Below are 27,346 nucleotides of genomic sequence, written 5' to 3'. Positions count from 1 at the left end.
GATCTCGTTAAATGTCAGATTACCTAGGATCATAGTATGTTTGTCTTTGTATGTATGATTTTATGTATGTGTGTTTTTATCGTTATTTGCTAATATTTATTACATACCGATTTACTAACACTATTCGGCTCTGCCCTATATTATTACGTCGCTCAGTAGTACTGTTACCCAAAGTATACTTGATTCGTCCCAAATGTTGCTCGATTTCAACAGATTGAAGCTCCCAAGGCGGAATTTCGAAACAAAGTCCGCCATCTTGCCGTAAGTGACTGTTTCTATCCTGCTACAATGTGAATAATCATTTATTTGAATCAATATTAATCCTTATAAATATAATAACCGTGATAGTTTGTGCAAATGGATGGATGGATTATGTTTGTTACCATTTGATAATAAAACTTGAAACTCGAATTATGCTAACTTAGCCAGGCACAGTAGGAAATTTCCTGCTCAAATATGGAGCAGCCCGACTGGGGTAGTCGATCTTACATCGACCTTACAGAAGATCACAGCTAAATAATACTACCTCAGTATACAAATAAACAAACATACCCTGCAATTAATTGATGTACCCACAACTTTAAAAACTAAAATAGATATGAAAATCACTTTCATTTTTTTCAAAAACATTCTTCGATTTTATCAAATCACAAAGTACATAGTTCCACAGCAAGCATCTAAATTCCGTACAAAATATTAAACGGAATTATAATCCTTAATAGTATCGAAATAGCGATTAATATTAATTAAATGTTTTCATAAGCTACTGAATACGTTTATATGATTGACGTAGTCGAAAGCAATTACAAGCTTCAACGAAATACGAGGATGTATTACAATTTCATTTTCTTAACGTATCCTAGAGGCAGGCGAAAATGGGCGTTATCACGAACCTCATAAATATTAACAATTCTCACACTGAAATGTTCATTGCAAGTTGTACACTAACATTGAGATTAGAAATACAATTATAATTAGAATCGGCTTTTGCGCTATCATATGGAGACATTAGAATAAAAATTTAAGAATTATTTAAACATTTTTGGTACGGAATTGAGTTTGAGTATAAATCACAACAGAGAAAATTTTTAAATCTGATAATATTGTAAAACTAGTCGTTAAGAGTTTTCCTTAAAGAGTTTCAATAAAAAAATAAATATTAGAAGTACACGTGTAAGAGATTAAATATCGAAGCACTCGTACGAAAGTCTCCGTATAAAATATCCCTGAAATCCATCAGGTAAGATTTTAGTTGCCTGAATAAGAAAAGAGAAAAGAAATTCAATAAAAATTTGATTTATTAGAGCAACTCTTACTCCGCTATAATTTCTTAGTAATCATAATGAACAATTCTTTATCACATAGAAACAAAAGCACTTTTTGTAATGTGTATATATATATTTATATATGTTCGGGGATAACTTCGTCGTTTATGAACCGATTTTGATAATTCTTTTTTGTTGGAAAGGAGATATTACACGTATGGTATCATGATAAGGAAACCAGGATCTGATGATGGGATCCCAGAAAAATCAAGGGAAATCCTCGAAAATCGTAGTGACGACTAGTGTGTTTGTTAATTTTTTTCGTCTGCTTACGTTGTAACTTGTATTACTTGTCGATGTAATTAGTCGTTTTTTTTTCGTTTGCGAGTAAACACAATTTAAACTTAAAAAAATGACTAAACGTTAACTTCTTTATTAAAGACATAATTTCATACAAACATATAATCAAAAATTATATAATAATGTAATTATGATGATTATGATCGTGTTCAATGGTTGTCTTCATGAAATCGCTCCTCTAAGAAAGATTTTGTTTTTCTTTTCTTTTTTGTTTCCATAGTTATTTTTGTTTCCTTTTATACAACTAGTTCGGCAAACAAGCGTACGGCTCACCTGATGGTAAGCGATTACCGTAGCTTATGGACGCCTGCACCACCAGATTGCAAACGAGTTGCCAACCTTACAGATACAAACTGAATGGAATATATCGATTTTATTTATTTTTTATATCGATTTTTTTTCACATTTATTTTTAAGAAAAATTTTATTTTTACAGTTTTATTTATTTGTTTATTTCATCAATATTAGAATGCGGATTTTTTACGAACTATAAAAAAATTAAGTTTTAGAATTTCCTAAAAATACTAAAGCGAGTTAATAAAACAGTTCGTAAAACTAAAACTATCAGAGACCAAATTACCTGTACAAGACCGAGATCAATTTTTCAAGCGGAAAAATTTAATTAACCTCATAATTAATTCAGGTAACGTCCAAGCGAGCCTGAGACAGCACTTAGCGGAAAAAATACATAACACTGCGGTCCGTTGGAAAATTTAAGATAATATTTTCGATGGAGACTTCAGAGGTGCTTTGCTCTTTATTTTAAAAATTGTCTTAAAATAAAAATGTATTTACACGATTTTAGTTCTGTAGTTAATTTTATTTTGACTGCACCTTTGCAATCCACAGTGAAGTGAAATGTGAGTTTTGTCTTAAAATAGAAATATATTTACAGGATTTTAATTCTGTAGTTAATTTCATTTTGATTGCACCCGAATGCACAGTAAAGTAAAATATGAGTTTTATAAAAAAGTTTTTATTAATTTTTGTTAATATGTTAGTCAGAGTTATTGCGTTGTTAAATGTTTGATTAAGAATACAATAATACATATATATAAATCTTAATACGTGAAGCAAAAACTTTGTATCCCTTTTTACGAAAATTGCGCGGACCAAGAAGTATGAAATTTCATATACTTATAGTTTATTTAGAGAAGGATCGCAGAATACTAACATTTTTTTTAACTATGCATAAAAAAATCAATAAAAAAAAACATTACACACACTACCATGTATTTGACACACACACGCATATATACTTATTTGTTTATTATTATAGAAGTATAAGTATTTGACAATAGAACCTCAATAATGTTGAAATCTATAATTTAAATTAATTATGGTCGAATTTCGACCACTGGGCGACAACTAATAAGTGTAAAGTTTTTATTGTTTTACATTTATTACTTACCTCTTGACGTAGAATAAGAAATACTTACGTAGTAAGGTACAAAAAAAATCCTACATTACCTACATAATCCTACATAAATATAAATCGTAAAATGGATTTTTATCTTTGAAAAAGTTTTATACATCTTAAAAAAACATTTTCACTAAACATTAATTCTCGTTTTTCTTAAATGCAAATCTTTTTCATCATCATGCAGATCCTATGTTGGTACAAAAACATGTAAAGAATTTCATTAACAAAAATGAACACCCTTACATAGTATTTAAAACTTCGAATTTCAGCATTCAGTTATGAAATAAAAACTTAATATAAAGTGCAATACAGCTTACACATAATCTACAGATGTTACTGGTTTCCGCGGGAATGCATCTCGTACGTTACATTTTAGCAAATACACGTTAAATACGAATGAAACGATTATGTTCTGAAGCCTTACTTAAGAGTATTTTGAAGATATCGGATTCCTATCTAGTTACGGAAGACTTGAGATTAGAACATGGAACATTGCGAAAACTATTTAAGAAGATTCCTCTTATCATATAAAGGATAATTATCGGCCTTTAAATTGAAAAAAATATAATGTGGAGAGACATCGTATCAAATTTTTGTTCGTGTTAATAACATACAAAAAACAACTGACAGTTGTTACCTAATATAAAAATTGTATATATATATACATATATATATATTACTTTTAGAGTGTAACTTTTAACTACATTAATAAACAAGCTATCGAAATCAAAAAAAAATACTCATTTCTAAATATATTATTATTAATTTTACCACGGATCCCTAGTTGCCTCAGATGGTGAGTGAGGCTAACCGGAATCAAACCGTTGGCAGATATTACGACATCAATGGTTTCAGCGGACCTCACATCCTACATGTCGACACTATCGTGCGTCAAATCCAGATTTTTTTCCCAGTTTCGGCTTTCACGAGGGTTTCGTCTTCCGGGATGGTGATGGAGATTATTATCCTTTATTGCACACACAAAACTATAACACAGCCAAACATTTTACAGAAGACATTGCTCTTAAAGTTTCCTGTACTAAACTTATTTCTGACTCTTAGATTACTTGAATAAGTATAGAACGTTGCAGTTTTTGAAAATTCGTAACAAACTTTAACTACATTTAAGGTAGCCTAAGTAGTTTAGGAATTGTGTATATTCTAAAATGCTACCAGTACCGGTCAATCAATTTTTATGAAAGACAGTCTGACTCGTTGAACATCACGCCACCTTTTTTGCTTTATAAATATGTCGTTTTTGGTTTTAAAAAATTATTCAAATCTTTTAAAAATAATGAACATAAAAAATATCGTATACTCATTTTTATTTATATTGATATCAACGTATACAGATTATTATCAACTTATTTTCAAGATCGTAATGTTTAGCGTCTGCTAATAATTTAAATGAAAATTTCACACACATACCTATTACTTTATTATATATTTCGAGATTATTCATACACTTGTCAGGTGTGAAGCGTACACATTCTCGAACATGCAGCGTTATGAGACCACGTGACGTGAATACTTCTTATATATTATACAAAATGAATCCGTCGGTTATGTTTTTACCTTTAATCCAACTGAGCTTTAAAAAATATAGAGAAAAAAATGAGTTATATAAAACAAAAAATAGTTAATAGATGCATTAAATGTAGAGTATTGCTGTAGTATATATTATTTTTCATTTAAGAAAGATCAATAATAATCAGATCCTGTAATACTCGAAGTCTAACCGCGTCTAGTATGAAATCTTTAAGAGAATTATTCCTTTATCTATTCTTAATTTTTATTTTGAAGAAGCCTTAGGATGAATCACAAATAACAAAGAGCACAGAAAATGCCCGTTACTCTATTGTTCGCTAATGACATTATTTGTATAGGACATACAGAGATTTGCCAAGTTCTAGACTTAGTGTTGGCGTAGTATTTGTTTCTAAATATTCAATATAAGATTTAAATAGTACTGAGGGTTATTGAATGCAATTCTTAATTTATTTAAATCAATTAAAATTTTAAGTGCTCATATTTTAATAAAAATATAGGTTCAAAGCCGTGAATCAAAGCCTAGTCGACTTTATTCAGCAAACTACTTGTAAATGGATAGCGAGTCGAAATTTATATTACCATAAGCTTTCAACCGCTGGAGAAAGCGACCAAATCTACGTGGAATGTTTTAAAGCAACCATACGCTTAAGAGATTAAGATTTTTTTAAAGCTTAACATTGTGTGTGGTCTTAAATGTGTATCAAAATGTTCTTACACGACAGCAGTTTGTGAAAAGATTTTAAAGTAATAAGATTTTAAGATAAATCCAGTCGTACGAATGTTGAAATTGGAACCTTCCATAATTACGCTGGAAGGTTTTTAGTTTCAACGATGAAAGGACAAATCTTCCTAAAGCATCTTATCTGATAGGTATTTTTTAGTTATTTTTTTTTTAATTTTTAAAGACCTTACTTTATGAAAGTTATATACTCTATAAGATAAATATATGTTATGAACGTTTTCTAGTATAGACTGGAGTGAGGACTAGGATTTGCCAAGCGTCAGTGAAACAGCGTCCTGAAAAAGAGGCGTCCAGCAGCGTTACCAACTGATCAAGTAATTAATAATCGTGATCGTTAAAAAACAAAAGAAAATCGAACTTCAATTCACGTCGACATGTAACAAAATAATAATAAATAAATAAATATCTACACAATACACGGTCGTCTGTTCCCAGAAAGACAGATTTTACAATTATACCGCAACATAAACAGTCATATTTGGAAACTGCGTAAAACAAAACAATATTATTTAATTCTTTAGTATCATTACACTAACTGAATAAATTTTTCACAAAATTAATCGGGAAATTAATAAAAAACAAATTAAAACTAAAAACTGTGACAATTTTTTCGTTGTAACTTTTTTTTGCCTTTAGTCCTAGGATTTTAAGGAAAAAATTAATTAAAAGAATTATCTTACGTTTTACTCATTTGCAATTATACATATATTTACTGAGTCATATAATTATAATAAACATATATACAAACCTTGATTAAAATTAATATTATATTAATATTTCTATTGTTAAAATAATCACTGAATTATCTTCTTTGTATTAATTGTAATAAAAATAAAACAAAAAATATATATTCGAATTTAAAACTTTCTTCTTATTAAATTAGTTTAAAAAGTAGTAATAATGCACAAAAGAAGTTAACTTCCTGACTCAAATACTCTCAAACAATATATCTTAGAAAGGACACAACTTTACTTGTTACAGTAACGCCATCATTAAATTCTTTAACTTTTAAAACGCAAGTAATACGTAACGATAGAGTGAAAGCATCAATGCATTAATACAAGAGATATGCCAATTCTTAAATTTGAATCAGGCAATAAATTGAATGGAGGCAAGAAAAAGGGCAGAAAGCAATTTTCCCGGAACGTTATCACATAAATTGCTTTCTTCGTATGGAAAAATCTTGTTGAAGGACTTTTCCAATAAAACAGGAATTATTATTATTTTTTCCCAATCGTGGTTTCGCTTTTATGTTATACGGAAGGAAATTATAAAAGGATAAAAACGATCACTCACGCATGTTAAAATGAACGCACGTGAACGAGTTACTTCTTTTTTGTTCCAACAAATTCGAAGAAAGTCGCAAATTCAAGAGCTTTACTGTTGTGTTATTATTTGTATCATGTTTTAGTAGCTCTGTGGAAAGTTCATCATATGATTATGACAAACGTTTGTGGCTTAATTCAAAAGTTACATAATTGTAACTGTAATGTAACTATTTTGACATTTATCTACGTGTTTTTGTTTTATTTTAAACTAGCTGTGCCCGCGACTTCCTCCGCGTGGAATTTAACAAAATAGTTATTGTTCAGTTTGCAGAGTTATAAAATAAATTTCTAAAATAAAAGTAACCTAAGTTACTCCTTTCTACACCAGCTATCTGCCAATGAATGTCCGGTAAAAATTGGTCAGCCGTTTCAGAAATTAGCTAGAACAAACAGACAGACCGACAGACAAAAATTGTAAAAAATGTTCTTTTGGTATATGTACCTACCATTCATATGCATTTAGTAAAAAGCGGTTATTTTAATATTACAAACAGAGACTTCAATTTTATTTATTTGTATAAACATTTTTCAAATAGTCGGCTTTTAACTAAACTAGTAGGAATAAGTTATTTATCTGATATAACTTTTAAATATTGATATTTGATATAACTTTTATATAATGGGATACATACTGCTCAAATCTTGATCAGCCCTTGCAGAAGATCGCAGATAAATATTACTGCTCTCAAGCTAGACCTCTGGGTAGAGTCAGGGGTAGTGTCTTCAGATGTTACACGTTTCCATGAGCTACGGTATTCTCTTACCATAAAGGTCGTATAAAAAAATGAAACACAATTGGAACCATATCATCAGCAAATTATAAGTAATATGTATAATTAAAAGTAATAACGTAATACATATAAATGTATTAAAAATAAACTGTTTATAAACTTTATTTACTCATTGCTAAATTATTTTGGAATTTAGGGATCGTCCATTAACCACGTGATGTTTTAGCAACTTTTTAACCCCACACCTTGGTGATATTTGGTGACACTTAAAAAACTACATATGTTTTTAGTGCAAAGCAAATTGAAATTTTCAGAATATCATCTTCAGATCTTTGATATATCGATAGATTGATAGATATTATCTTTAATATCTCTACAAGTATATTCTGACAATGCATTGGCGCAACACTGGTTTATGGCTGTTGTGCTGGCGGTTGCGGGTTTGATCCCCGCACATGACAAACATTTGTATTGGCCATACAGATGTTTGCTGTGGTTTGCGTGTTTGTGTAGTCCTTGTGGGTCTTCACACCGTGCCTCGGAGAGCACGTTAAAACGTCGGTCCCGATTGTTATCACATGATCAGGTGTACATAAATCAGATAGCGATCGTTACTTGGATTAAGCTGTGATCCTTCTCCAAAATGGGGAAAGAGGCCTATGCCCAACAGTGGGATATTACAGGCTATAGCGTAAGTATATTTTGATTTAATTTTGCAAATAAAATTGCTTAAATGAATGAGATATAAATTTCTAGACAAGCGTCAGGGTTGCAAGGTGTTTGTTGGTTATTTTTTGATTAAGAATTCGTTTGTTCAACAAAAAAATCATGATATCTCACTATAGCTGTTCTTTTGATACTTCGTAATGATTTTAACGGACAACCGAAAATCTGTTTTTTTTTATATTTACACTTTGCATGCATATATTTATGACAAATTTAAAACGTCTAATACAGAATCCGTCAAGTAGTTTAGTTTAAAAAGCGCGCCAAAAGAAATTATTTATATATAGATACTCGCCTTGTCCCTGCTTCAGAAGTTAGGAAAAAATAAATTAAAAAAGATAGTAAAAAAAAAGACATTTAAATATAATTTAATTATGGGATCATTCCCGAACTCGGAATTAGACTCGCTAAGTTACACAAAGAAATTCAATTATGAATCCAAATATCAATTCCCGTGAACCGTTACAGCTACAAAGGAAATATTTGAAATGGTGCGAAATGTACCGCCATTTTGTGAACAAAACAAAACAACTTATTACACGAACAACAGATACGGCTCGAGTTAAACTTTTCATTCGTAAATGGAAATTAAACTTCGATTTTATATTCACTGTTTATTGTATTTAAGAACTATGTACCTAATAGACTATTTATTGTGGAAGTATAAAATAATTTCTTACAATTAAATTTTATATAAGTATGTATGTGTATATAATAATGTCATCAGAGAAAATCGAATTTTTGTATATTTCATGGATAAATTTAGAAAGTACTTTGGATCGACTCAAGTGTGTATGTCAGCTCCGACGCACGACTAGAGTCAACTTCTTCTGATCGACGTCTAAATAACGGCATAAAAAATTCTTACTAGCCTATGAAAAAGATTAATACCATCAATCAATCAATCAATCATTGGCCTTAATCCGTCTATTGCAGACGATTCAGACAATGTCAGAAAGACACCGTGTTGCCCAGGATACTCTTCAGGAAAACGCAGAGTTGCCTAAGCTCTGCGCCACCCTCTCGACCTCACTGGCTAGGCCCACAGGAACGACGAGTTGATACGTGTGGAGCCAGTTCGGCTGCCGGAATCTTTCGCATTTTAGAGCTATGCCACGAATGCTTGACGGAGACCCCATTCCGGGTTTCAAATGAAGTTTTCGTTCTCTAGGACCCAGATGATTTTGAGCCAGGTTTATCTCTCGGTCGCCTTTTACGACCCCCACGGGAAGAAAGGGGGTGGTGCTATTCTACTCGGCTGACACTACACGGCATTTAATACCGTATCAAATGGTAAATAAACAAATCAAATAACTAAAAAATAAATTAGTTATCAGAAAACGTCATCGTCGTGGCGTCACGAGAAACGTAATGAGGTCAACCGTTCCATAGATTTTAATCTTCATATTTTTTTCATACCGAGGGCCATATGTGTATTTAACTGAGGTAGGACACAGCAGGAATTTCCTGCTCAAAATATGGAGCAGCCCGACTGGGGTAGTACCTCGACATTACAGAAGACCACAGCTAAATAATACTGTTTTCAAGCAGTATTGTGTTCCTGTTGGTGAGTAAAGTGACCAGAGCTCCTGGGGGGATTGGGGATTGGGTCGGCAACGCGCTTGCGATGCTTCTGGTGTTGCAGGCGTCTATAGGCTACGGTTATCTCTTACCATCAGGTGAGACGTACGCTTGTTTGCCGACCTAGTGAAAAAAAATATTTGTGAAAATCGATTCTTAAGGAGCATACTCCAAAAAATTTCACTGGGAGAATGTTACATAATCACTGTCTGACATAGGGTACAAATATTTTAGCAGGCAAATACGAAACTAATCAAATCATCCTCAACCAGGCGAGCGTTTAAGCAACTACACGGCGTAATACGAATCATCATTTCATCATTTCAGCCTATTGCAGTCCACTGCTGGACATAGGCCTCCACAAGTTCGCGTCAAAAATGCGTAAACTCATGTGTGTTGCCCATAGTCACCACGCTGGGCAGGCGGGTTGGTGACCGCAGGGCTGGCTTTGTCGCACCTAAGACGCTGCTGCCCCTCTTCGGCCTGTGTATTTCAAAGCCAGTGGTTAGACGGCTATCCCACCATCAGTCGGCTTCTTAAGTTCCAAGGTGGAAGTGGAACCTTGTTATCCCTTAGTCGCGTTTATTTATTAATTTATTTATTGGTATACAATCAGCAGCGCTTACAAATACACAGTACAGTTTTTTAGTTTAAAATCACAAACCCATACCATAAAACATAATATAATACTGTAGTAAAATTGACTTTCAACGTTACTATGGTCATTGGCTGTTTGCAAACGAAGGTGTCTTTAGGATATCACTTCCATTCCCTGCGTACTTTGTGTCTTCCTAGTACAAGCAGTTTAATGTGAACAATAACAACAATGACTTGTCCAGTGTAATTTAAAAGTATACAACACATTATACTATAAAACAAAACAGTAAAATCCACGAAGCTAAAAGTAAAATAATAAATATATAACAACTAAAACCACAATAATTACACCACTAACTATCGAATACCGAAATTTTTTAATCTTACCCGCTTTGTAAACGCATGCACCGGCCAGCGAACAAAGCAATACATTGACATAGCGCAATCTGCAAGAAGAGACACAGATCGCTTTAGTTCTTTGTTTTTATCGATTCGTTTTCATTATTATTTACATTTATTCTTTATCCATATTTTTATTTCTATTTTCTATTTATTTGTTAATTTTTTTTTCAGTGCTCAATCTATTTCATGACAATAAATTTTCTGTTTGATCATAAAATGGAATATCATAATAATATTGTTAAAATAAAACCAAACGTGTACATAGCTTTCCGAAATCACTAAAGAATTCATATACTAACGCCGAGTTGCACGAAAAGAAATTAAAATTTAAGTAGTGATTAAACTAATTTAATCGCAAGAATTGTATGAAGTTCTTGTGATTAAATTAGTTTAATCTCTACTTAAATTTTAATTTTGTTTCGTGCAACTCGGCGTAAATGTGTCAAAACCTAGGCTACAAGTTTCAAGAATAAACTTCAGCCCTGTTTAAGCGCTAACACACCCATTACTTTACGTTTCTTAAACGCTATAAAAAAATAGATTCTAGAAGAATACTTAACTCAATAATACTACGGTCTTGTATAAACATAATAAACAAAAAAAAAATTTTCACCAATAAACTTAAAATTACACCTTTCTTATAAAAAGTTTCCAAAAAATTCGTCCAAAATACACATAATTACTTATTTCTTCTTAAAAATCCACACTTCATTTAAAAAATTAACAAATAACACAAACTTAACGCCAATAACGTAAAAATAATTATGCATAAAAAAATAAAAAACTGCACTAAAAACAAGCAATTAATTACACGTACGTAATTTCTTTAAAAAATAACTGACGAATAAAACTATACAGTATACAAATGAGAAAAATATTTCTGTAAAAATCTCAAAAAATCAACTCCTAAACCCATCTAATACTTTCTTTAAAACAGGAGTAATGAAAAAAAAACACACTGTGCACCTTAATTAATGCTTAAAAAATGTATTATATAATACATGGCTAATAAAAAACAAACTAGGCATCAAAAACACATATAACTTTCCTTTAAAAATGTCTAACAACGAAGCAAAGACCGCGCAACATTCTGCCTATATATCATTCGAGACCGCTTCGCCGCCGCCGCAAGCCCGATAAATCTACTAGATTCCTATTACAGATACCGCCTTGATTCCTTCTGATATTTAATATTATGTCCGCTCGGTTACTTTTAATTCTCGTCTTGTATTTTTTTAATTTCCAACATCGAGACCGAAGCGGGAAAAAATTGAATTTTTAATCTATGAAAAAAATAATTTTGCCTATTACTTACAAGTTTTTGTTAGTCATAGGCAAGTTTTTTTTTTCTCTCATTCGAGTAGAATAAAGTCAGCTTGTTATATAATTGTCTTCGATGGAAAATGTAAAAGAACCGACTACAATTTATATCGACAAGTAAAAGTCGAAAAATTAAATTACCAACTAAATACGCATTATTAAAAATAACTCAAAAAGTACTCGTCACATTTTAATCATATTTAAAAGGGGGCTACATCACAGGCACCAACTTTTGATTAAATAAAGAATCGTTAAAATCGATGTTTTCAATAAATACGATATGAGTTAACATACATTCAAAAATACGGTCGAATTTTGAACCTTCTTCTTTTAAAACATATTTTCTGTTATGACCTACCTCAGTAAATAAGACAAGTAACTAATTTTTACATTTGTACGATTTTTATTTTTGTGTTACCCACAATTAGGAATTCTAAACATTTTTTTTTTTTTTTTTTTTTTTTTTTTTTTTTTTTTTTTTTTTTTTTTTTTTTTTTTTTTAAATAATTTTTACATTTTTAAGTAAAAAACCACAACCAAACTATCGCAGTTTATACATTCCATATTAAATATTTTATTTCGAAATATTTATTAAATTTATTATTTTGATAACAATAAAGAAATAGCTAGCAATATTGTATGCTTATGAAACTCATTGAACCGAGGAATCTTATAATACAGATAATATCACAAGAAAATTGCTTTGTTCCTTATTGTCATACCGCGAGTACATGGAATAACAGCGGAAAATATGAAACTAACGAAAACTGGATTTACTATTGCAGAGTTTAAACATAAATAATATTTTCTATTTATAATTTTATTTTATTTTTCTATGTTGTATCATGTTACATTTATAAGTAGATTTAATTTAAAACCTCCTTTTTGTAATGAACAGTAACTATTTTTAATCTGTCACATGATATATATAAAATAATGAGTTATTTTCCACAAAAGCTTAAAATTATGTAACCATACAAGACTTTTGTTAACAAGTCAACATTTAAAGTTGATAATTGTTTGATTATATATTGCTCATTCTATCAAGTGGTTCCAACAATAATGAATCTACATATATCCGATTTTTACTACTAGATATATAATTTCGACTTTAACTCTATATGATATATCAACTATGGCTAGTAAACATATAGGTAATGGTTTGTGCAAACCATAGCTTGGTGAATCCTTATTTAAACACAGTAATTAATTAATACAGTTTAAATACAGTAACGAGAGAAAGAGAGAGTAGATACATGATCAGTTGCTTTAGTTACGTTGTAAATCTTATGCCTTAACTGTTGCTTCTATTTGACTGTTTTTTTTTTTGTACATAGCTTAGAAATGATTGTACTATACCAAGTTTGCTTTAATACCTCTCGCTTTTGTCCACACACACACGCACACACATCAGCCTATCGCAGTCCACTGTTAGACATAGATCTCCACAAGTTCGCGCCAAAAATGAATTGGCGTGAAATTGGTGTGGCTCGCTTTTGTCCACTTGTATATAATATAAAATTTAACTCCGGATCAGTGTTTTTAAGCTTTAACTTTAAATATTATTTTAAAAAAAATAATATTAAGGTATAAATTACTACATCTTAGAATGTACAAAAAAAAAATGACATATAAAAATTAATTTTACAAAAAACAATCTATACATTTCAAAAATATTGTAAACCCACATTTTTTGTGAGTTAAATGACCTTTCTCCTAAAATTTTCGATACTTCAGCGTACTTTGTAGCTATGCATCTAGACTAGAGGCTTTTAACCTAGCCTACATTTGACGGATAAGTCTATATCGAGTATAAGATACAAATGGTACTTGAGGCTTTGTCGCCAACCTACAAACAGAGAAGTTTACCATATACTAGCACAGAAACATGTTTTTAAAATAACGTACTTGTGTTTCTTTGAGCTTTTATTGTCCGATGGTAAACGATTACCGTAGCTTGTAGACAACTGCAAAACTAAAGCATCGCGTGCACGTTGCGAACCCTATCCCAAATCCTCCCCAGGAGCTCTGGTCACCTTACTCACCAACAGGAAATCAACACTGCTTGAAAGCAGTATTATTTAGCTGTGATCTTCTGTAAGGTCAAGGCTAAAAGGTTGTTAAATTAACCCCAGTTGGGTTGCTCCAGATTTTGAGCAACAAATTTCTTGCTGTGCTCTACCTAAATTGTAGTAGAAAATTAATTATTTATTATGAATTCTGCTGACCTGGCGAACTTTTTAGAGCCTTATTTTTTTATGGATAGAATAATTATATATATCGAAATAAAATTTAGCCTATATCTTAAGTTCGACAAAGTAACATTTCTGTGACACGTAAAACATCGTGGCACGAACTTACTACTTAGATATGTATTGCCAATCACTTGTAACATTGTATGTGTTTTTAAGCATCAAACATTTGCGAATAGTAATATACAATAAAGTCCACTTAATAGTAAAATATTACAACTGAACCCGCTAAAATATAACTGTTCGTAATCTAAGTTACAAACAAAACGCGCATATTTTAAGCATAACAAACAAATTGTGATAAATCACAAACAAAACGTGAATTTAATTTCACGAACGAAATATGAGGGTCCACTTTTGAATCTCGGTGCAGGAGTAGCCAACCGGATACATCCATTTAGGTACATTAGACTAGCCAGAAACCAAATGCCGCTGCACCTGCACTGAGGCGTACTGCTGAGCTGCATAACACTGGTGGCGACATAAATAATGGCTTAAAAATATTTGCATTCCTCGACATTTCTCAAAAAAATATGTCTACTAATATCCACGGTTATTTTTTTTAAAGGTGCTTGTAACTTAATCGAATAAAGATTCAGATGACAACGACACGAAGTGATGATAAAATTCTTTAGATATCATCTAGCTGGAATCATCTTTGAGTACACAAATATTCGTTACAATTATTACTGATTTTTTCTTTCTTTTTAGATCACACAGAAATTTTGTGCTATAACTCTCTTGATTAATCACGTGAAGAACTCATTGCATAATCAACATTTTTACTCTATTTGTGCCTGGCAGAAATAGTTATGATGACGTCTGGGCTTTATTAAAACACTCGACCAAAATTATACCAGTGACACAACTAAATATTCCTCACTAATCCTAAATTCTACCTTTACGCTTTTTATAGTCAAAATACTTAAACTTCTTAAAAGTTTAACTACACGTGATATTCATAAACATTAATGGTCTCCTGAAAAAAACATTAACTTGAATTAGCCAATGAAAAACTATTCAAAAAGTATTACTTGCATAACTAACAAATACTTTTTGGATCCTCGATATATATGATGTTAGAGTTTATAGAGAGAATACTTATATACATATTGAATTGATTTCAGTATAAAAAATTACAAAAATTTAAATCAAATATCCAACAAATAAAATCAACGTAAATTAACTCTTCTTTTTCATTCCCGACACTAACTAGGAAGATAATAAAAATACCCATTTAAAATAATGAAGTTCTTGAACCCGTCAAGAAATTCCAATGTAGAATAATTAAAAACTCAAGAAAAATCGAAAATTTCTAAGCAATTAACTTTTGTAAGAGAGTGAGCTACTGGACGCCTTCCAATTTTTCTCATCAACAATTTTTAAGATGCCGTGAAATTAATTGGGGACCGAATGACTCGTTACCTTAATGGAAAGAAACGGGACTACTTTAAAATAATTAAAATTACTACCTACAGGCGTTTTACACAGAGTATCTGAAAACAGAGACAGGTACAGCTAAACTTTTACCAATTTTTCTATCATTGTATATGACATAATGCATAGCCGTTGACTATTTACACAAATAAAAGAAATTAAATTCTATGAAATACAAAGAAACGCGTATTTGCGTATTGTGTTTTACACATACAAGGACAATATTGAAGCAGCAAAATGATGTAATTATGTACCGAAAATTATTTCGACTTTCTCCTCACACATACATACGAACATTTTATATTTTAAAAAGTCAGGAGGATTTATAACTTTACAAAAAAAAAAATATTGCACTGCCAATGTAAAATTAAACCTAAGTTCCTTATTAGCCTTATATCTACAATCAATTTAAATGTATCTCACGCTAACCTGGACCTTTTAGATACGGTTTAAACTATAAAAATTACTGTAAATAATATATAACTACACGATGATTGTAATAATATAAATTTATTTGAACATAATGAAGGAAATGTCTATGTATCAACTACTCTGTCGCATTTGAAAAGCCCAACTCTCACCCAACAAGTACGAATGAAGTGTTTCGGACTTGCCCTTTTGAACTAAAGGCATTTGGTCTTGTTCCGGATTCTTAGGTCTCCTTCGGAACGTTTGAATATAATTAATTACGATGAATATTCTTAGGATCTAGCATACAGTATTATGAATATTTTCTACGCATATTTTTTTAAACCTAACAAAAACAGGACCCTATTACCCGAATAAATATTGTTGATAATATTTATTATGTATTATCATGATGTGATATGGTAACTAATTAGTCACCTTCTAATAAATCACGTTTCTATCTAAATATGTGCAACGATAAATTATGACTTCGACAATAAATCGGCTAAACCAGAGTTCCAATTATATAATATTTATTGCAACGATCAGTTATGCTACGCAAGTTTATTCGCCTAAATGCAGATCTATATGTACATATAATAAAATGATAGGAAAGTCAAAACTGTACATCGAATATTTTTTTTAAAGAATAATTGGGGTGTGATCTACTATCGTTACCGAAGCCAAAAATATAGTTTTTAGAATTTTTGTCTGTTCGTCTGTTTTCCTGTTTGTCTGTATGTATGTCCGGGATAAACTCAAAAAGTACTGCATGGATTTACTTTAAATTTGGCACGAATATTTTTAAGAAGTCAGGTCAACATATAGGCTACATATTATCACGCTATCACCTAAGGGGAACGAGCAGTGAACCTTTATTTCTTTAACGCATTCCTTAAGAACGTGTAATCTAACGACGCATATTTGAATGTTGTTGTAATTATGGTAATAACCATGCTATAAGCTTACTTCAAACTATAAAAATCACACTTTAAAAAGCTGTACGTCGCTTGTTGCCACGTCACCAGTCCTGACTCTCTTTACATTTTGGCTACGGAGAGCTAAACCACTAATGTTGTTTATCGAGAAGTCTATAAGTATGTATTTTTACCCTATTCTGTATTTCTTATTCATTATTTTCTCCATCTGCTTCAGTCACAACTTATGACTTAATTCAGCAGAATCATCATAAAGTCATTTATTCAAAGTAGGCTGAAAATAAGCACTTTTTGAAGGTCAATTTTACAGAAGACGTCTCTCTCTGTTCGTGCACTTTCTGTGGATATGAAATGTAAAGAAGAAACGAGTAAATGGATGTTATTTTAAAAGGTATAATCGTAGGTATTTTTCGTGATGTATAGCGTTCACGCAGACGACGTCGCAGGCAGCAGTTAGTAATACAATAAGTTACAAATGAAAAATAAAAATGCCTGATTGTGGATTTCCAAGTACTCACGTAGATAATAAATAAGTTATAAAGAAAGAACTTAAATATAGAATTAGGTTACGTTATCAAAAAATAAACTATAGCATGAGCTTAGATTGATATACAGATGTATAAAAACTTTATGGCTATATCCTACTTTATACTATTACTACCTGTTTAAACGCATAGCATCTAATCCTAGTTATAATTATATATAAGTATACAGTCCACTGCATCTCCAAATTTTTGAACTTCATCAGTTACAAATAAACAGTCAAAGAGTCCACACTTCGTTTTACTTACTGCTTAAACCTAACAAGCAATAAACATCTCTTATCGCCGTCAACACTTCCTATAACTTACATAAACAGTTAGAATCGCTGTAAAATGTTACTCTCAGCGTTACTGTTACTCTATTACGCGTCAGTTTCACTGCTCAGAGTTGGTTTTAACAATTTCACTCCTTATATTTTCTTCGTACCATGCGCCTGATATCGTTTCTTAAAATGAAAGCTAAGAAAAAAACATACACGAATTAGGTGCACGAAGGAGCTCCTATTGTTCAACTTTTTTTTGCTTATATAGAATAAAAGTTTTATGAGCCTTATGATCTGGCATAGTTTTTAATTATTTGAAACACTGGACATATAGACATTCGTAGTGATGTTATGGCACAACGCTACTGCAGATCTTTTAGGCGAAATACGAGGGACGGAAAGCACTCAATTAAACTCTATTGAAATTGTACTCACGCTTTGTTACCAGTGTCTATTTTGTGCTTATTGTTAAATTTAACGCTAAATGAACATCCAAAGATGAATCATCAAACACCGATTTTGGTACTGTATTTATTATACGTTTTGTATTTCTAATTTTGTTTTATATTTTTTCTGGAAACATGTAGTTTCTAACGGAAAATAGAAGTAGCATAGGGTACTTTTTACTACAAAAAATTGCAATACGAGAAAAGCCGCGGGTAAAAGCTAGTATGTTGATAAATTAATAATTAATCCGTTTTTTTGTTTTTGTATTTCATACAATTTTAGCAAATTCTAAATACTTAACAATGGAAAAACACATTGACATATTTTCATTCTTTCACAGATCACCTGTTAATAACAATAACGAAATGTCAATGTTTATTATATACGAAAAATATATTATAATGACTGAAAATTTCTTTTCAATCCGCCCTTTATAATTTACGGTTCAATGACTCCTTTATATTTATTAAATGGCATCTGCCCTCTCGAAGCTCTCGCTAAAGTTTCGTCTATAAATATCACAGTGAAGTGGCATTGTACACGCCAGAGAAGGCATGTTGAATCGTACACCAAAAATGCCTTAAAGGGTTAGCTGTTTCCTTGTGAAATTACTCTTTTCCTTTATTCAAAACCTGCTGACCTGGCTGACTTTGTACTGTCACACATTTTTGTGAATATATTTTATTTTGTGTTCTTTAATCTTCGTATCAATCAAATGAAATAAAAATACTAGTCATAACTACATCATTTCGACCGTTCATTTTTGTGTATAGATATTAGGTGAAGAGAGACAAGACTGAAGGGAAAATTTTTTTTTCGCCAAATCAAATACACATACCCTCTCTTTTTATTCCGTTTGACCTCACTAACTCAAATAATAAATATTATTGTGATTGGACAATGATAACCCGTGCCGACTTGATGCCAAACTTTTGACATGAAAATTTGTACTGACTTACTATATAGGAGGAATTAAGAATTTACGGTAATTATGTACAATCCTGGCGAAAAATTTATGGGGTTGGGGAAAAGGGGGGGTGGGGGTGTGAGGGAGTGGTGGGTTTTCCCCCCCCCCCCCCCCGACAACTATTTGCGTGTAAACCCCGTTGTTACAGAGATATCGTGGTTGAAGTTTTGAGGTTCAATTTTTAAATCGGAAAAAATTAACCTACCACCTTTAAGGTTAGAGTAACGCTTGGCTCCGACGCTGGGGGCTGACCTCCCTCCGCGCCTCCGGCTTAAAAAAAACACTCTAGGAGTAGGGCAGACCAAGACCACGTGGACAGTGGGATGCTCCGATTCGGTTTTGGGTATTTTTCGAATTTCTATACCTGTATTCTAACACGCAATGTTACTAATTTTATTAGAATATTATGTCTGACGTGTTATTTTATTTAAAAGTGTTTATTTGTCAGTCGTTAAAGGTCAGTTCGTATCGTATTTTGATCTTGCAGTAAAGATCGTTTTTACGGAAATCTGTTACAAAATAACGCGTGATAGTCGCAGTACGGAGCAGCATGAGTATACTTACCGCAGCACCGGAATTAAGGTAGAGTCAGAAATAACAAAAATTTAAACTCCCAAAAAAAAAACTACCTGTAATGTACACCAGCCACAGACCAATGCTTTGACCTTTGAGCCAACGCATAGTCAAATAATATAAACAGTACTAAATATATTTTAATATTATATATATTATTATTTTTATACGTTTACAAATATAAGACATAATTCAATACATATCATATTTAATATGTAATAAAAAATAATAAGCACTTCAAAGACTAAAACAAGATTATAATAATTATAGTTCTTGGTGTAATTACACGATGGTATTACAAGCTCATTAAGCTATTCCTAAACTAAACACAAATATTGCTAATTTGCTAATTACCATATACATTTATCATAATCATATCAACATACAGGACAAATATCCGCAGAATTTCGAAAGTGTGTCTCAAGCTTGCTGTACATCTCGATAGAATTTATTTATGGGTCGCACTCGGGGAGAAAGATTGTGAGATAACAAAGGTTTTAATTAAAATGGCAATGAACGTTGTCGGAGCGGAGCAAAGACGCGTCGCGCCGTATCGGGAGTCTATGTTAGCGGCGTTTTCCTGGAAAACTTTCTTTATTATTTGTTTTATATGATTTTATTTACGATACCATCCGTCATTTACAGCATTACTGGTGTTGGATATTGTTTGTTTTAATTTTTTTTTAACTGAGCATAGCAGAAAATATTCTGCTCAATCTGAAGCAAGCCAACCGGGGAAGTACCTCAACCTTACAGAATATCACAACTAAATAATACTGTTTTCAAGCAGTGTAGTGTTCTTATACATATAGCTCCTGGGGATAGGGTCAGGAAGGTGCTCGCGATGCTTCTGGTGTTGAAGGCGTCTATAGGCTACAGTAATCGCTTACCATCAGGTAAGTCGTGCACTTGTTAGTCGACGTAGTCGTATAAAAAAGACAGGTAACTCGTATGATATTTAATCATGAAAGTTCACAACACGAAACATTGTTTTACTCATTTACACTATTTTTGTGTGCTCTTACTGTAAGACTAAACCAAAGCGGAGCACAGAACTAACAATCTAAGAAACGCAAAATTTAAAACCTAATGCGGGTAGTTCTCTATGTCAGCGCTCTTCAAAACTCGTTCAAATCGACCCTGTTGAGTCTCTGTTTAACGCCTTCAAAAAAAACAAACAGACTGTACAAACAAACAACATGCGTGATTAATTGACTCATTCAGCTTGTGACATCCCACTGCTGGGCCTCTTCCTCCATGAAAGATTGTTGCTTGATCCGAAACATAATGTGTACGAAAATTTATTTTTCTATAAAAATAAAAGATAAAGAAATAAACTTTCGAACTATTAGTTTTGTTTATATGTAGTAAAAATTTTATTATAATAACAAATACTAGAAAATGGCCAAAGAAAAGTAGTTTTTACATTTATAGCAATAAATACGAAAACCGTGTAGTAAACCAGTACATAATATGAACACAATAAATCTGCCTCACTGGAAAAGAGTGTAAAAGTAGTAGTGCGCACCTGCTAACTTGGTGATGTTAAATTGGATTATTAATTTTTACTGCTGGTATCCTTTTGAAGAATTTATATACACTGTAAAGTTTTCCGAACTAAGGGTTTTTATGTAAAAAAAATCTTAATTTATTTTAGTTTCGCTGCAGTCGTAGGTCGCAGACGTTGCTACCCTCTTAGGCTAAAGTGCGTTCTTCTTGAGGATGCAAATCCATCAAATCACCAAAAAGAAATTAATATAAACGACAAACATGTGTAATATAAATTGCGCTTAAAAATACAAGATAAAACTATCAAAACATATTTTCAATAGAAGTCAATGCGCGTGCAAACTATATGATAGGTAAAATAAGAATAAATTCAAAAAAGAGAGTTAAAAAAGTTATAAATATTTATGACCACGACGTAAGTACAGTTATGCTCTCATTACCTGTAATAATATACCTTACAGTAAATAAGGAACCAGTGACTATGCATCTGCAATGCAACGCGGTAAGTCCCATAACAGAAACTATCAAAAAAAAACGAAATATTGAAACTATACCAGCTAATCAGCGCTCTCAAAGTACTTCACGTCATCTCGATTCAACCTGTAACATCCCACTGCTGGGCATAGGCTTCTTTCTGCATCGTAGTAGAAGGATCACTAAGTACTAATGCCGCGTTGGCGCAAGGGTTACAGCTATGGATTGTACCTGTTGCGTTGGTGATTACGGGTTCGATCCCCGCACATGACATACATTTGTATTGGCCATACAGGTATTTGCCGTGATCTGGGTGTTTGTGCAGTCCTTGTGGGTCTCCCCACTGTGCCTCGGAGAGCACGTTAAGCCGTCGGTCCCGGTTGTTATCATGTACACCTGATAGCGATCGTTACTCGTAGTAGGGAATATATCCGCCAACCCGCATTGGAGCAGCGTGGTGGATTAAGCTCTGATCCTTCTCCTACATGGGGAAAGAAGCCTATGCCCAGTAGTGGGATATTACAGGCTGAAGCGTAAGTACTAATGCACAATAAATAGGAACTTCACAATGTTGAGTTGATTCCACTATACCAACGATCATCATATTCGTCAAATTTCATAGTAGTAAAAAATTTCACAACTATATGTCCTGCAAAGTGATACAGAATTGCAGCTGGGTGTTATTTGCGGCGAGCGAACCGCAAATCATTAATTGTGGCAAATGCTGCGAATGCCTTCACATTTAAACACCGTATTTGTCTGGCTAATTGCTATGGGAGCTAACCGACTTTCAAGCGGGGAGGTCTTTAACTAGCTCGTTAATTAATTCGTGCAGGCCACGAACTAATCCGACTGTAGATACATGAAATCTCTGAAGATTTAACCAAATTATCAAAGGAAAGTCATGTTTATTGATTGTACAAAATTGGTTACGTATATCATTTCCAAATCTTATGTAATTTTTAGTGATATTCCGGCGGTGACACTATTGTTATATATTCGTATCATAATTTTTTATAACCTATAATCATACGTTAGTTAAGCACTTTATGGAAATGAAGCGTGTTTTTTTTTTTTTTTTAAATACCGTTAATGTTGTTTATGCTTATTAGTTAATACATCCTTGCTAGGGCTCTACGATATTGCTACGCGCTAGGTAGACTACGTAAGTGTATGTAAAATTAACTTTATTAGTTGTCTTTTATGTTTCAAAAATAATATAAGCGAGTATTTATATTTAATAAGTTAAATGTTGCCTATTACTTATTTAAGTTTTTAAAATCTAACCTCATTTTGTTTTGTTTAATACTTACTATGTGCTTTTGTAGTTTTATTTGAAATATTATTTGGCTGTGATTATCTTCGGTGCGACAAAGCCAGTACTGCGGTCACCAACCCGCCTGCCCAGCGTGGTGACTATGGGCAAAACACATGAGTTCACGTTATTTTTGGCGTAAACTTGTGGAGGCCTATGTCCAGCAGTGGACTGTATAGGCTGTAATGATGATCTTTAAAGCTAACAATTTTTTGTAGTTTTAATAAAACACTGGACTTCGAATGACAAACACACATTGCGCAAAATGAATTTACACTGAAGCTGTACATTATATGTACAATCCATAAATAAAGTCGTTTCTCGATATTATTTTTATTCCTATGCGATTGAGCTTAAGTTACGTAATAGCCCTGTACACGAAAGAGAAGTGAGTGAAGTGACTTCTAACCTAAGCTATTTCCATAACCAAACGGAAATTACGGAGATCGATCTTTAGATAAACTTTAATATGTAAATTAAAACAGAAACCAATGAAGTAATTACATTATTTACCTATGTTTAGTTAATCGTATAGATCTATTTCAAAATAACACTATTTGTAATGTTCTTTAATGAAGCAAACTCTTCGATTACACAAGAGAAATTACAAGTTAAGTATTAGTTTACCGAAGCGTTTAGGATGAGTAATAACTTAGAACCGCAGACTACAAACTTTGTATCGGGAAATAGTTCACGTTCTTAATTAGTGTTATGATGCAAACCGACACTTTATTAAGATTCGTTACAAGCAGATAACTTTGATGGACCGCAACATTACCTCAGAGCTAAATATTATTGAGTTAATGCACAACAGGACATATTTTGCTCAAAGTCTGAAATAACATGCTTGGGGAATTGTCTTAGTTTTAAAGATGATCACAGCCAAATAATACTTACTCTCAATTAGTGGTCACGTGAAGCTGTCTGTCCCGGTTGTTATTACGAGTATACACACCTGATCGTTACTCATAGTAGGAAATATATCCACCAACCCGCAGTGGGGCAGCGTGGTGGATTAAGCTTCGATCCTTCACCTATAAGAAGAAAGGGGCCTATGCCCAGCAGCGGGATGTTAAAGGCTGAAACGATGAAGCTAAGATAGTCATTTATATTCAATAAAAACATTACACAAAATTACCTATGAGACCTATAGGAACAATTGTCATGAACGGTAATCGAGCCCTTTATCCCTGCGCAATAGCCAATTACTGTGACCTCTACGCTATTCCTCTACGCCTTCATACATTTTGCAAGATTCCAAAAAAATAGTTGTATAACAAGTAACATAAAAGGAAAAAGTTGAGATTAATGACTTGTAAATAAACGTACGAACGCCTTTTAGAACTTTTCCAGAGGTTTTTTACGAGAAAAAAATCTTGCTGTAACACGTTCATTGACCCAACATAAATTACCCAAGGTAATTCTGAACTTGTGATAAATTAACTCTTTGGTGACATTGGTATTTAGGGTCCCAGTTATTTGGCATGGTGCTTTATTTCTAGAAATTCTATTAAAACAGAGGAGATGAAGATTAAAAGTTTTTAAGCTTTCACGGTTCATCTCAATACTTTTATTTATAAGGAACTTAATGTAATTGTCTAAGTCACTTGTGATCACGACGTCTACACCATAACTAAATATTGGGAGCTTCCCAATCACATTCGCAGTAAGTTCCATATAAGCAAAAGATCGATGAAGATTATTATTTAAGTTTAGGGGCGAATAGAATAACGTTAAACGATAAGAGGCAATTTCTTGAGACAATATTGTTCCATCATATTACCTAATCATGAATACCTAAAATTGGTATTATAATTAAATTTACTTAGACAATTTAGCACATGTTCAGCCAAATTCTAGCATCCAACTAACATCTAAGGAATTTATGTAAAGCGTGCAAAAACATTTTTGACGTGGTAATACGGGAAGTTGTCTTTAGGTCGACGGTTGCAGGTTCGACCCTCGCAATAATGATGTACAACAGTGCAATACATTTACAACAAAACGTAAACGCCGTTATTAGATTACTATTTGGTAATATAACCCGCCTGCCCAGCGCACAGTAGGACAGAACCGTGCGTACCGTCTCAAAAATCTGTAACTTTTTTGTTGATTGAAGTAAATCGCTGAAATTTGGTATGTAGTGTCTCCAGAGTACATACAATCCAATAATGAATGTATCATTATCAAATGTTTAATAAATAATATAACATAAAATAAAACAAAATAAAAATGTATTATTTTAATATTAAACCATGGTTTGGTTAACTTATTGAATTATAATTTTACAGTTTTATGATATTAATAAACCTATTTTATGTTATTTTATATTACATATTAATCTTACATTTAAATAAATAACAAGTATATAATAACCCACTCCAAAAATATGTTTTACAAATAATGTACGAAATTATTTCGATTTAGATAGCTAAGGGGGTTCTTAGCTTCCTCTAACAATTTCTTGGATATAGTGACTGATGGTTTTCTGATACTTGATATATAAGGATCTGACGTAAATAGAAGATCATGAAATACGTCTTCGTTAGTTGCGGACCTAGAGCATTTTTTAGCATGATGCAATCTGAATTTTTTGTAATCTTTATTACGCGATTCTTGGGCATCCTCATATAAATGACCAATGGGCAGAACAGCAAAATGTCTTATTATATTTTCCCCGTGTATTAAGATTTTATGTACTGAAGAAGGCACATTATACCACATATATTTTGTTACGTACAGTTGTGCGCTTGCACAAGTATATTAACCAAATTTTTCTGGATTTACAGCAATACCGGATGCCATGGTTTGCAGAATAACATAGAACCTTTTAATAAGTTCCTCGTCAACCCCTGTAACTTCTGAAGCGCAGTAGTAGTTCTCAAAAAAACGCCGAGCTGTATCTTCCGAAGTTCTCGCAGCCCATTTTTGAAATGAAAGGTTATAAGAAATATGTAAAATTAGCTCCATGCACCTGATCCACGCGTGTAACGTAGACAAACCGTATTTGTAAGCATTTATATTATGTGGCTTTGATGCAATCTTCTCCAAATTATTAATTTCACTTGGCTTAGCTCCACACACTGTACATACAGCTCCAGAACTTGTGTCAGTAAGAACTTGTGTAACTTTTCCATCCACCATAGTTAGAAATAGATCGTGACTTATTTCAATTACCTGCGTCTCCTTGTGTATCTTTGATGTTTGCAAATTATTAATTTGACCCCGAATATCACCAACCACACGTTACATCACCACCGTTTGTATCTGAGACTAAGTCACTCTCATCTGTTAAAACTTGTTTATATTCGCTTTGCCCCGATGAACCATCACATCCCCACTTGGTAAACAATTTAAGAGATTTTCTTCTTGGGTTGTAAACATTTTAAATCTTTAAGATGCGAGCACAAATGTAATCCAGCAAATCTTGTAGATTTACTTTAGCACTTATATCGGTTAATTGAATGCTGGATAGTGGAGGATAACACAGTTTTTTGGCGTTCGTCAGTATATTATATGATGGCAATATGTCGAAGTTTTTGTTAATCAAACTTGCTCGAAGAAATCCGTATTGTGATTTCGAAAGATCTAAATCTGCAAACATATTTAAAAGTTCATCTACCGAAAAATCTCTTCCATTGCAACTTTCATGCAATAATTTTTCCTTCATGATCCTTTTTTCATTTCTTTCATAATTCCGCATCATTGAAACAACAGTAGCTTCTTCGATTTCTCCTTCAGCCCACAATCCTTGAACGTATGCATTATGTATATACTCGAGTCCATATTCTTGTACCAATTCCATATTCTTTCTTTTTTTCGATTTCTCTGGTAGATCTTCATAAGACTTTGGTGAACGTCCACGTTCTTCAGATGTTGTAGGTGTAATATCCATCGGTGCTTCTTCGAATTGTACCTTAAATTCACCGTCTAACCACGATATATTATTACTAAAGAAACGTTCTTTAGTTCGGTTAGATTTGGTCTACCGATCGTTAAACGCTGTTATAAGCGTTTTTTGAATACGTTTCACAATTAATTCACTTTTTTCAGACGACAAATGGTGGTGTTGTTCTAAGTATTTTTGAATATCGTCTGATTTTGTTCCATGGCCAATAAAAAATTCGCATAATACTCGTCGAGGCACAACAAATTCACTCATTTTGTTTTTATTTTTAACTACTTTTTTTACCGA

At 32.4% G+C, this 27,346-nt stretch overlaps 1 protein-coding gene across 1 annotated transcript in view; it reads right to left on the bottom strand.

The window, feature by feature from the left end:
* The window catches only part of LOC123662134, a 37,179-nt gene extending 10,133 nt beyond the window's left edge, over positions 1–27,046 (bottom strand). The window contains exons 1-2 of the mRNA XM_045597019.1: positions 26,774–27,046; positions 108–283 (exon numbers count right to left, since the gene is read on the bottom strand). Coding sequence (XP_045452975.1) covers positions 108–283; positions 26,774–27,046 — 449 coding nt within the window. The remainder of the gene's footprint in view (positions 1–107; positions 284–26,773) is intronic.
* Positions 27,047–27,346: the final 300 nt, after the last annotated feature.

This window comes from Melitaea cinxia, chromosome 18 (genome assembly GCF_905220565.1).
Source record: "Melitaea cinxia chromosome 18, ilMelCinx1.1, whole genome shotgun sequence".
NCBI lineage: Eukaryota > Metazoa > Arthropoda > Insecta > Lepidoptera > Nymphalidae > Melitaea > Melitaea cinxia.
The sequence above is the reverse complement of the archived record's forward strand: the minus strand, read 5'-3'. Positions and strand labels throughout refer to the sequence as shown.